Source organism: Halichoerus grypus, chromosome 10 (assembly GCF_964656455.1).
Source record: "Halichoerus grypus chromosome 10, mHalGry1.hap1.1, whole genome shotgun sequence".
Lineage (NCBI taxonomy): Eukaryota > Metazoa > Chordata > Mammalia > Carnivora > Phocidae > Halichoerus > Halichoerus grypus.
The window spans coordinates 68,992,142-69,005,469 of NC_135721.1; the positions used below are offsets into that span (position 1 = coordinate 68,992,142).

General features: G+C 34.7%; 1 protein-coding gene across 28 annotated transcripts in view; it reads left to right on the forward strand.

The window, feature by feature from the left end:
- The window catches only part of NRXN1 (neurexin 1), a 1,113,724-nt gene extending 1,107,389 nt beyond the window's left edge, over positions 1-6,335 (forward strand). For all 28 annotated transcript variants that reach the window (XM_078056570.1, XM_078056572.1, XM_078056583.1 and 25 more), the window contains one exon: positions 5,636-6,335. In XM_078056570.1, the coding sequence (XP_077912696.1) occupies positions 5,636-5,943 (308 nt within the window). In that variant the 3' untranslated portion in view covers positions 5,944-6,335. The remainder of the gene's footprint in view (positions 1-5,635) is intronic.
- The last annotated feature ends 6,993 nt before the right edge of the window (positions 6,336-13,328 follow it).

Consider the following 13,328-nt stretch of genomic DNA (forward strand, 5'->3'; position numbering starts at 1 on the left):
ATAAAAAGAACATCTGATGGCATGGTTATTGCCTTGGTGAACTCACCAATGGAAATATGAGGTCCCACCACCCACCAAACCCTCATTTTATGTGAAAGGGATTAGGGCTTTAAGCATCATTTCTCGTGAAGTATTGTAAAAACATAAGAGCAGTTTTATTTTTTCATAACAGTATCTGATTGCTGTTTTTCCAGACTCGGAAAGAATAACCAAAGGATGCCAGACAGTTTCCATTGCAAGGTGAAGCCTCCTTAGAAAAACTGGCTAATGTTCAAAAATTTACCTTCCAAAATGCATAGTTATTTTAGAACTTCAGTTATGAATCATCTTGCTTAGTAAATGTGGGCTTTATATTCCCCATTTGCCTAAACAAAGGTTATGACTAGATACAATCAGACAGTGACTGATAAATATAGGCTCCAGCGCACAGCTTAATGACTTAATGTACTCCGGATATCCCCATCTGCCTAACAAAAGTTGTTAAAATTGGTAATAAAAGAACATTTATTTTGATAAAGCATATAATTTTATTCTGTAAACAAATTTAGAAGGTTAAATGGTGAAGTAAACCATTCCAATATGAAACACAAAGACTATGTTCTTTATGAAACAATCACATTTAAACTTTTTTTTTTTTTTTTGCCAGTAAAGACTATTTTGTATTGTGATTTGAAATTAGGAACTTGGCAATAAGTTTTGACAAGTCATGAGCTGGGAGAGGGCCGCACAGAAGAGGTGGAAAGGGGAGAAAGGGGAGGAAGTAGAAGGAAGAGCAGAGAGGAGCATGGGGTTGGTGGCAGAGGGCCAGAGGAGCTGGGGAGGACTGAGACCTGCCACAAACAGTCTTCTCTTTTCTGTTCTCTGCCATAGTCTAATATATCACTTAAGCATGTTTGTTCCGTGGTGTTTTTTAACTGGATCTAAATGAGTTCTTATTTGGGGAAATGATGTCGTCTCACAGATGCAGTGCCAAAGGCTGTCAAAAATAAAGAAAGAACATACATCAGGACAATTTCTTTTCCTGTCGTGGTAGTTTAAAATAACTATCACAGCAGACTTACGGATAAGTTAAAATTTTAAATGTTTCATTTTTAAATTTTTTGTGAAAGCAACAAATGCACTTTTTATTCTTTTTATACGACAAGGCACTGGAATGTGTCTTCTGTGTTAACTGTGCATTTTCCACAATATGAATGAATTGGTTAGGGTATAGTGTGGAACTATGTTAATAAGTGTCCTAATACTTGAAAGACTGTGCCTACCTAAATAATCACAGTATTAATCAGTGAAAAACAAGAAAATACATAGAGCTGACATACAGGATTCTTGATGAATCTGGACCAAATTAGACTATGTAGAAGGCTTCTAAGAGAGACCATCAGATCTTACCAAATGTTTGACAGAGATAGAGAAAGAGAGAATTAAACGTCACTTTTTATCTGTTCTCTAAGATAACACTATTTACCCATCTGTGGGTCCGAGGAATACTTTCATAGCCATTTAACTGAAAAGTAGCTTCTATGGAAGAGGTTATAACCCTTTTGACAGCTCTTTGTCCTTGCCGCTGTAGTCAGTAGCTTCTGGATCATTTAGGAAAAATGCCAGCAGAAATCAAAAGCCTTCATATTGCCCTTCAGGTGTGCATACGTGCTTTCCCCACAGGTTTAGTAGACCTCGTAGTTTACACTCCATTCCAGGTGACTCTGAGGGTATGTGATGATGCGCACAAATGACACAGGAGGAAAATCATCTGTTGTTTTAGTGTTCACATAAATTGTGTATAATTCACGATGCTTTCCTGCTTTATGATATTGAAATAGGATATAAGTGGGCACTTAGGATATTTCATCTACTCTTTTCCTTTTTTCTTTTTCTTCTTCTTGTTTTTTGGCTCGCGACCTAACCCTCAAATCAAAATATGTGTGCCACCACCACAGTTGGATGCTTACTTGCCTGTTTTCAGTCAGGAGAAAGGATCCTTGGGTGCTCTGGTTTATTCAGTACCCATCTCCGGTCCTCCTCAAGTTTCCCATTGACCTGGGCTCTTTGTGCCTCTGGTCCAGTTAGCTTAGTTTCACCTAAAGGTCCATTAACTTCAGACCATTCACGGACTTACCGCTAATTTGTATGTATTCCATTCTCTTAGTTCCCTTTTTGACTCTCTTTTACCTGTTTTGAAAGTGTTCTCATCACATGCTGGGACAGAGAAAGGTAGATAGAGTGAAAGTAAACCATAGTTCATTTGTTTGTTTTTTATCACTGCTGAGAAAGCACATATAGATTGTCGTATTTATTTAAAATGTCTTGATTTAGTGTATTAATGGAGTGTAATAGGAATGCAAAATTCTCAAATGCATGAAATAAAAGAGTTGCTTATGGATCTCTCTGATCAAATTCCTTTTTTCTCATTGTTATAAAGGGTTAAGAGATGACTGTGTTTCTTTTTTGATATAAAATTTTCACCAAATTATATAAGAAGGCATTTAGGCTTTTTAGCCATTTCTACTATTCTCTACATTTAAATTAATATGAAATTTCCTCAGAGGTTTTCCAGCAATCATCAAAATAAACCATTAATAACAGTAAGTAAAGCCATATTTTAGTTTATAAATATATTTAAATTTCTCTAGCCTTTTTTTGAAAAAGATTTTATTTATTATTAATTATTTGAGAGAGAGAGTTGGGGCGGGGGGTAGGAACAGAGAGAGAGAGGGAGAGGGACAAGCAGACTCTGTGCTGAGCATTGAGCCCCACATGGGGCTGGATCCCAGTACCCTGAGATCATGACCTGAGCAGAAACCAAGAGCCAAAAGGTTAACCAACTGAGCCACCCAGGCGCCCCAGATTTCTCTAGCCTTTTATTGCACATCTGGGAGAGATGTCTTTAGTGTATAAATACTTTCGATTTTAGCACAAAAGTTAAGAAAAATGTCACTTATCCTTCAGATTTGAAGCAAAACAGAAAAAAATTATTAAATGATCAGTGAGATATGGAAGCCACTGCATATTGCAAACAGACCTATAATAATACCTGTGGTGGTTATTAATTTTTAAATGTGAATCAGGGGAAAAAGGATAGTGTTTCATCATTGGGTTTTGGCATTTTTTGGTCAGTTATTTTTAAAAAATGATATGTAGACTCTTTATTTACATATGGGTTACAGAGATATTTTTAGGCCTGCATGTGACTTAAGCAACATTTTGGCTGGAGTTGCAAAAAAGGCGAGTATTTTCCTTAAATAGGAGTTGTTTATCAAATGCCTATATGGCAAAATTGAAGCGCTTGAGGCTTTGCTTTGGTCTTTGAATCTCATTCTAGTTTTAACATCAACTTGTTGTTGCTGTGTTACTAAACACGGTTGTTGTGAAAATATATCAGAAATATTTCAGCAGATAAAAATAAGATTAAAACTCTTGGATAAAATAGTCCATTTATGATATCAATTCATAACTAGAAAAAAATGAACATATATACTTAGTATAGAACATTTCAACCCTGCATTTCATTAAAACTCTCAAGTCTTCTTAGCGTGAACTATATGACTAGAATTTTATATCCATTCTCCCTATTCTTCTCTGACAGACAAAGTGAGAGCATTATGAAAAATATGTTAAAATAAAAGCATTCCATCAGGGTGGGGGCAAAGATTTAGGTAACATTTAAATAAAATCCTTTCTGTAGTGGGTAAGACACGATGTTAAAAGAATGATCCACAAATGAGCAAGTAACAAGTTGTCCTTCAGGGCAAGTTCGCAGCTGAGCTAATTGGCAGACTTGGGCAAAGATGGCTGTGTTTGAAAGAACAAGTGCTGCCTTTGGTTTGTGAGGTAGTGACAGACTTCCTGCAGTAGGTTCTCTTCTTCTTGAGAGGAAATTAATTTCCTGAAATCAAATGCTGTGGATTATAGTCTTTGTCTCCTTCCACCTTGGCCACAGAAGCAACAGCAAGGCTTTTTATTCAGCAACATTACATGGGCTTTTGTAAAATCAGCAGTGACATATTCAGCATAGAAAGGTTTCACCTGATACATTTTGCGGCTCCAGAACACAGCATACTGCTGAGAGCTGTTACTTTGTCAGTGACTCTATGTGTAAGGCTTTATTTGGGGAAGGAAAGGAAAATGACAGCAAGAGACCCCCGCCATGATGCAGAAGAAATCTTGGTGATGTTTGAGAATGGGATGACAAAGCAGGTAAATGACTACCAGTATTTAATAGGAACTTTTGTAGAAATATTAAAAAAAGCTACTAAATGATGTTTAATAGTAGTAAAAAGCCAATTTCAGTCTTCTTGAACTGTTCAATTTCTATATAAACACACACCCCATTTATATACACATACCCATATATCTGATATAAATGTACAACCTTGACATTCTTTTAATTCATTCTGCATAATTTACAAAAAATAGTATTTTGAAAATTACAGCATTTTTAATTCACTACATCTGAAAAGTAACCTTTTTCTGTAAGACAAAGGAGAGGACAGAGATTCAGAGAAAGAAAACACAACCCACAGAGAAAAATGACCTGAGGGTCAGAGATAGGATAGATTTTTATCTCTGTACAGTTCTATTCTTTAAAAATTTTTCAAAAAAAAATTGTATTGTGTAGAGAAAAAGAGCTGCTTCCCACCCCGCAACCCCCATTCACGAATTAAATCCCAGGACTTTTTCCTCTCCGTCTGTCATCAATTTCAGTGCCTGACTATGCTCTGGAGAAGACATTAGTGAACCCTCTAATCCATTTCTTGTATCCATGGAAGAGCGTTCTTCATACTTTGGAAAGACTGAAGGATAATTTTGCCAGTTGAAGAAAAGTAGGCTAACGAGTCCTTTATTCATTATTATCTGTTAAGTACTGAATTTTGACCCATACCCGATTTAGATAGTCTGTAAAATTGAGAAAAAATATTTTCCTACTTCACCCTCCCAAATTTAGTTTTGGTGGTCACTCAACCACTGCTAATGAATGAGTGATACATATACACTTATATGAATAAATAAACCTCCAAAAGAAAAGGTTTTAGTTTTGTTTTAGTTTGTAAAGATGAAACTAAAATCACGCTTTTACAAACAAGCATGAGAAGTCTATTCAAAATGCCTGGATTATCCTGTTGTTCAGTACTATATCCATTACTATATGAGGCAATATGATTTCTAAAGTAATACTAAATTTAGCTATCATAATTCAGAGTCTAGAGTTAGCCCTAAGTGTTCTGTGTGAACATCAATTTGATTGCTAAGTTAATACCCTCTGACATTATAAGGTAGTGTCGTTATGATTTTATTTACCATGTTGGGTTTATGAATTTTCACCTGACACATCAACATGGCCCTTAAGAGCTACATGAAGCTTATTTAGGGCTGCACTTACAAAATCTTGTAAACAAAACTGATCTGTGATAAAGAAAAGATGGCAACAAATCTCTCCCCAAGTGCTTTGATTCATAGACCCTAGTTTTTAGTGACCACGAGGCATAGGGATTGCTGCATTTAGCAGCAGTAGACTTTCCCTAAAGCAGTAGGTATTATGCCATTAGGCATGGAAATAGATGGTGAATGTTACTATAGCTCTCCGGCGTTCAGTTAACTCAGTAATCATGCTCTGTTTTTCTCACCCTCTTTCCTACAGCTAACCCAACCCGAGCAGGCGGGAGAGAGCCATACCCAGGCTCAGCGGAAGTGATTCGGGAGTCCAGCAGCACCACGGGCATGGTGGTGGGGATAGTCGCTGCTGCTGCCCTCTGCATCCTCATCCTCCTCTATGCCATGTACAAGTACAGAAACCGGGATGAAGGCTCATACCATGTGGACGAGAGTCGAAACTACATCAGTAACTCAGCACAGTCCAATGGGGCTGTCGTAAAGGAGAAACAACCCAGCAGTGCGAAAAGCGCCAACAAAAATAAGAAAAACAAGGATAAAGAGTATTACGTCTGATCCCAAGATCTTAAAAAGACCCTTGTATAGAAATAGTCTTCATTTTATCTGAGACATAATATAAACTTATTTACTTTCCTTTTTACGAAGCACATACAAAAGAAGACAGGGAATGCAATCAGGAAGGAAAGACTGTTTTTAAAAAATAAAAACAAGTATCTCATGCTCTTGTTTCTCCAAAAAAGAAAGAAAAAAACAAAACAGGGGCCAATAAATTCCCTAACATCCACAGTGTTTTCATTTACTCTGCCTGTCTTTATGTTGCTGGAACATTCCTAAAAGACAGTGATGACCGCACGCATTCATAAAGCAAAGGAGTATTACAACATCAAGGCACAACACAAAAACAACACAACACACACCACAAAAAAAAAAAAAAAAAAAAAAAAGAAGCTACCTATGATCCTGGATTTAGCCAAAGTGCTAGCGCTTTCCTGAGAAGTCAGTTAGTCCGATTGCCAGAGAAGACTGTGTCATTTTGAATGACCCAACCTGCAAACCTTTGGGTTTGCCACCTGGTGCAACTGGAGCGGTGGTTGGAACTTGCATTTGAAAACAAAGTGCTGGCTTTTTTGAAGACTTGTGTAGGAACACATTCAAAAAGCCCCTTTCTGGTTGTGAGGGAAAAAAAAAAAGTATGGAGGCCTTATTTTCAACAATGTGAAATATAAGGCACATTTTCACCCTAAAATTTCAAAACAAACAAACAAAAAAAACCAAGAGGGCATAGATGCAATCATTGGGAAATTTTCATGCACGCTTAATATGTTATTACATATGTTTATATAAAATCCATCTCTGTGTGCTTTCTGGACTGTGATAAGTGACGTTTTATAGCCTGTTGTATAGAAAATACAAAATATATCTCTGCTCTTCAGCCATTTTTGGTAAACTCAATGTTATAAGTGTTGCTAAGTATAGGAAGTTTTATGACATCAGAGCAACAATTATTTCAGGGTTGTTTTGTTTTGTTTTTTTGCCACCATTATAAATTGCCACAATTACTTTTTTTAAAAAAAATTACAACGTAGTGTTTATTCTAAGGAAGATATGTATGAATGTATATAAAAAGACTCAGCTACTTTTTTTCCTAACATGTACAGCCTTCATTCTGTTACAATTAAGTTTTAGTATTTGTATGAAAGGTGTGAATTAGAAGGTAAAATATATACATATGTATCTTATAATCTTCTTTTCTCTCCCCAATATTCACATTTTCCACATACTTTCATCATTTACAATCACACACACACACATACACACACACACACACACACACACACACACACACACACAACCAATCCAGAGGAATCCATCAGATATGATGGAAAACCCGAGCATATATATATAACAGCAAATGTTTACTGACAAATTGAAAAGCAGGAATGAAGGAAGATAGTTGTGCCAAGGTATTGATGACAAATGGGGTGATTTGCTTCATTGAGATCATGCTCCCAGGAAACCCTGAGAATATTTTAGTCCCTAATGAAATGGAACATTTTCTTATCAAGTAGAATATCAATGGTATATTGCTGCATGAATATGAACCATTATGTGGGGGAGGTTACAGAAGCAAAATTGGTTAATCTATACCTTAACCCTGGCTGCTGCAATTAAAAACTTGGTTTCCAATAAAATTTTATATATATATATATATAAAATCCCTGAACCTGATGTGCATGATAAACACTTTGGAAAGTAAACATTTTCTCAACTAAGAAAGTATTTTCAGTAATTTTGATTCTGTATTACTATCCATCTAAAAAAATCATTATTTGTTGATTATTGTCCATATTTTAACTTTTCTGGTTTTACATATATATCATTAAATATAGTTTTAGTTTAATACACATTAAGTAATAGAAAAGTATAGATTATACACTTGTTTTTGCATATTGTTTCAATGATGTTCATAGCAATAAATTATTAATATGAGCAGGCAATGCAAAGGAAATGCATTATTAGATTGGAAGATGATGCCTCAGTGAAAATTGGTCACATTACTTTAACCCATCCTAAAAGAATGATATTAGATTTCATAAAAGAGAATACCTTTACAATTAGCTTTAATCAGCAAAGGCAAAAAATGCAAAACAGCTTTTGTGATACTTAAGATGATGAAAAAAGCCAAGAAGTGGCCTGGATTTCAGACATACAGCACCTTAGAAATAAGTATAATTCATAGCGAATCACCACTATCTATGGTTGCCAAGTAATTGTGGTGTGTGAAAAGTCTTAAAGGCTTTTCATGACCCAGAAAGTAGAGGTTTAAAACTAAAATTTAGTATCCATAACTTGTGTTTCAGATTTTCTTCTTTTTTTTAATTTGCTAGCTTAAAGAATTCATGTCTTTTTTTTTTTTTTTCCCTCTCGTTCAGTCTTACTCAGGGAAAGCCAGTGAAATAAGAAGGTAAATATGAAACCACTAATTTACATCTTGAGGTTTTAAAAAGAAATGGTTGCTTTTCCATATGATCTACTGAACTCGGACTAGTTTCCATCTGGAAAGATTCTAAAAAATGATGAAAATAAATAATGGTATTTTTAAGCAGTATATCTATGAAGCATGTTGTTTGGGATTGATTTCATTGTTTCTTTCCAGCATAAATTTTAAAATTTCATGCAATGATATAATCTAATATTGTCAGTAAAAATACTTCTAATGTTATTGGCCTACACAAAATCTAGCAATTTTTTTTTCTTTTTTTCTTCTTTCTTTTTGAATGGAGAAAGAAAAGAGAGGAACATGAGCTAGAGAGAAAAAAAAGACATGAATAAGATCCCAAGTATCTTCATACCAAATGTATCAGGGTTCCATGAATAGTTTGCAGTTAACAGGGTTTGACACTACCTGGCATAAATTTAATTACATCTCTAGACTGTAACTTTTCTGAATGAGTATGCTTCTTTTTTATCCATGTAATGTGTTGCCTTTAAAAAAAAAAAAATACTACAATAATGTGTGAGGTGGTCAATCCCCAAGACATCAAAAAAAGACCACATGACCCTACCCTTCTAGTGCTTTGTGTGATTGGGTATCTAAGGGTTTTGTTTTGTTTTTTTCTGTTGCAAGGCCAATTTATCCATTATTGGAAATGCTAAGCAAGTGGAATTTACTGTTTTGTTAATAAAATATTTCTTAATACAACTGTGGATTTATTGATTTGAAGAAAATATATGCGGCACCATTTTGGGACAAAGTGGCCCAGTAAGGAAGACTGAACTTGAAAACCTGCCCTTTAGACAAGCAGGATAAGAATACCACCTCTATTTTTCTGGGTTTTAATATTCATTAAACACATCTACATTCATAGACTTAAAGATACAGCCACAGAATGTACCTTTGTTTACATCTGTTCATCTTGCTCTCCAGGAAACTGCAAACTCATAAAAAGTAGTTAAAAACAACATGAAGATGCTGATTTCATACATATGATTTTCTCTATGAAAAGCAGTATAATTCAAGTAAATATGTGATTAAATTCCAATACTATCATTTACTAGCTACAAGTTACCTAATTTCTCTCACTTTTCTCATTAGTAAATTAAGGATAATACCAACCTCATAGGGTAGTAAGGATAATGAGAACTAATGTGCCTTGCACAACTAAGTGCAAAGAAAATGTGGCTACTTGTGTACTATTAGTTTCCATAAGATTAATGAATTCAAGAAACATGTCAAAAATGTTTGCTCAGGTTGTGCTATTTGAAAAATAAAAATGCAAAAGACAAGTGTGTAAAGGAATATACTTTTTCATCTCTCACAATTTTTTTTTTCTGCAAAAACAAAGTCACTGTGGAAATGAGATGACCCATCAGTTACTTTCTGTAAGTTTCAGTCCCACAGTTGGCAACTGATTTAAAACTCTGGCCTTTGAGAATAATCTGATAGAAAAGCATGAGTTCGGTCTTTCTTTTTCTCCTTTTTCACAGGAAAAGGTTTGAGCATGAGTGCTTAATCCATTTTATATACCTACCTTGTTCTAGACACGTGTTATTTCTTATTAACTCATAACCTTTAAATATAATGGGGAGACAATCTACCTCTTCTTAATGTGTAAGTTAAAGGCTATGTAGTGTAGCTTACCTTAAAATACCTTAAAAATATATGAAATTTTAAAGATGATGAAATAATATAAATAATATAAAATTTACCAATAGTAAATAAGGATTCTTGACCAGTGGGACATAGATCCCCAGAGTCCAGGGGTTAGTAACCTCTAACAATATTTATTAATAAAATTTGACAAATATATTCAGAAAAGTATTTTCCTGGGAAGAGAGTCTACTTAGGCTCATCAAATCTTCAAAGGACTTTAAAATTCCCTAAAATGTTAAGAACAAAACGGACAAAACAGATATTAGATATCAACAAAACTTTGTTATAAAAATAATACTGAAGATAAATGGTTCAGTGAGGATTAAGAAGGCATCAAGGAGATATCATATACTTTTACAATGTACATAGGCAGCATCCTTTTTTATAACTTGTTCAGCTACCTGACTTTTATATAAATTAATTTTGCTTCGTTTTTACAAGTTCAACCTTCAAATATTTATTGAGTACTAGTATATGTAAATCACTCTGTTCATCTCCTATATCCACTATTTTGAACAATGTGATATTCTTTTGAAGACAAACTTCTCCAAAGATTGGAACACTTGATTAAGTATTTTGAAGATACATTGTACATCTAATATGCAGCAAGGAAGGCTCTGTCCACCAAAAGCATCCATCCTATAGAGGTCATCAATATTCCAGAGTGGTAAATGGACCGCAAAAAACACCTAATTGACCTCAAAATTAGATTCATTGGAAAGGAGGAAATAGTTCTTCATGAGGCTTATACAAAGAAGATGCTTTGACCATTTCTGGACAGTTCCTCTTTTATCGAGGAGGCTGATTCTAGACCAACTATTGTAAGTGTATCTTGTGCTTGTGTAAGTTTTCTTACACAGTCATTGAGTGCTGTTCCCCCAAACAAGATAGCAATTCTGGGTGAGAACATGGATATTCAAACAGTAGCATCTAATTTTTCTTACCTGAATCAGTTCTATGGAAAAAATGGCAATGGTTTCTAAGGTCCCACTGATCAACCCTGCTTAAGAGTGCAAAAAACTCCCTGAAAAAAAACATAGAATAGGGAGCCACAGGATTGATCCTTCAGTAAAAATAGCAATAAGTAAAAGAAGTCTTAAATAAATAAATAATAAGTTTTGTTGAATACTTCTGATCGATATTTACTGTTTAGAACAATGTGTTTTTTACAGTTAAATAAGATGATAATGTTCTGTCACAAGCAATGTTCTGTCACAGAATTTAGAGCAAGGTGTTTGGGGCCTGAAGCCTGGTTTGAAAATCATTAGCTCTGAGTCCTTGGGCAGTCACTACACCATATCACGTTTTTCAGATAAGTGAGATAATAAGGGGCACCTGGGTGGCTCAGTTGGTTAAGTATCCAACTCTTGATTTCAGCTCGGGCCATGATCTCAGGGTCCTGAGATCAAGCCCTGCATCGGGCTCCCTCCTGCGTGTAGAGTCCGCTTGAGATTCTCTCTCCCTCTGTTCCTCCCCCTAACTCTCACTCTCTCTCTCTCAAAATAAATAAAGAAAATCTTAAAAAAACAATGTGTGATGAGACAACTTGTAGTTTGTGAGAGTTTTAAAATATAATGCATTTAAATGCTTTGTATAGTTAGAATTCGATACTTTACTAGAAGATAAAAAAGAAAATAAAGCTTACCTCCTTAACAGTATATCATGGAAATGTTCTGGGCAGCTACTAAGAGAGTAGAATTCACGTAAAATTATATGTTCAAAATTAAGACTATTTTAAAGGGTTGAGTTAATAGTTCTAATATAGATGGCACTTTTACGGTATCCCACACGAAGCATCATCTGGCCATGACTAAAGGAGTGGTTTCTCCTTTTGCAAGGTAGTCCTTTGCATTGTAGCATAGTTGTGATTTCTCATTTCTAGATTCTTATAGTTCCCACTTGTTGGTTCTAATTTTCTTTGTGCAAAATGGAATGTACTTCACCTTCCACATGACAGCCTTTCCAATATTATCACTTTGCCTCCACCCTTACCTGGGTTTTCTCTTCTCTGTTCTTAACATTCTGGTTTCCCTTGGTTATTACTCAAATTATCTGGATGCTAAAATTCTCAAAATCTTAATACTTCTCTTAAACCTCTGTTCTTCTCAAAATGTGATATACAAGTGACCACAGTACTTATAAGACCAAATTACAATGGTTGTATCAATTTCCCTGATTTGAACTTTATTCTTTCTAATAATGACAGTTAAGGTTGCATTATTTTTTTTAAATCTTATAATACTTTTTTGGATTATATTGAATTTATGATCAATTAAAATCATCAGACTTTTTCCAAGAAAGTTCTCCTTTAACTTATACCTATGAAATTTATTATTTGAATTTAAATGTATGACTTTATAACTATCCATGAGAAATTCATTGCATTGAGTCTGAATACTGGCCAGTTGAGATAAATTTATACCTTGGTTCTCCCACAATGTCCTTTCATACAAAATCTTTTGTAAATTTTATATACATTTGGTAAAAATATGTTCCCTAGGAAAGATATTAGGCATGCCTCAAGAGACTTCCCACTAAACAAAATGGATTTTGTACCCCAAGGGTCATTTGGTAATGTCTGGACACGGTTTTGGTTGACATGGCAGATAAGGGGAATGCCACTTGCACCTACTGGGTGCAGACCAGGGATGTTGATAAACAACTTACAATGCACAGGAAAGCCTCCCCCAAACAAACAATTATCCTGTACAAAATGTTAGTATTTCCAAGGTTGATAGTCATAATACATATCACCTGGCTAGAATAATACATATCAACTTGCCAATCATCTTTAAGTGGAGAGTCACTCAATTTCATCGTGAGAAACTAAGTTGCCTTACAATCAGGATACAGATAATTTTCTCCTAGTGTGTCAGTGAATCTATTGAGAAAGGGAATTAGTTTAATTTGTAATGTTGTTTATTAATTATTACCACTTTTTGAGGAAAAATGGCCACAAAGCATCTATTTTTAAAAACAATTCTAATTTTGATTTAAGCTCATCACTATAGAATTTGAAACATTCTTTGAGTATTACTTTTAAAATCAGGGCAAATCTTGCCTCCTCCATTCTTCTACTGTCACTTCTTATTTTCTAAAAATGTCAAAATAACCAGTACAATTTCATGATCACATTAAAGTTCTCTGGACTGTATGTGGCCTTGACAAGAACAGATAAACTTTTGAAGAAGGGATCTATAAATCATTTACTTTTCACTCACCTTGAGCATCAATTCTCACTGGTACCCTATTTCTTAGAATCTGATTGCAAGAGGCTTAGGCATAA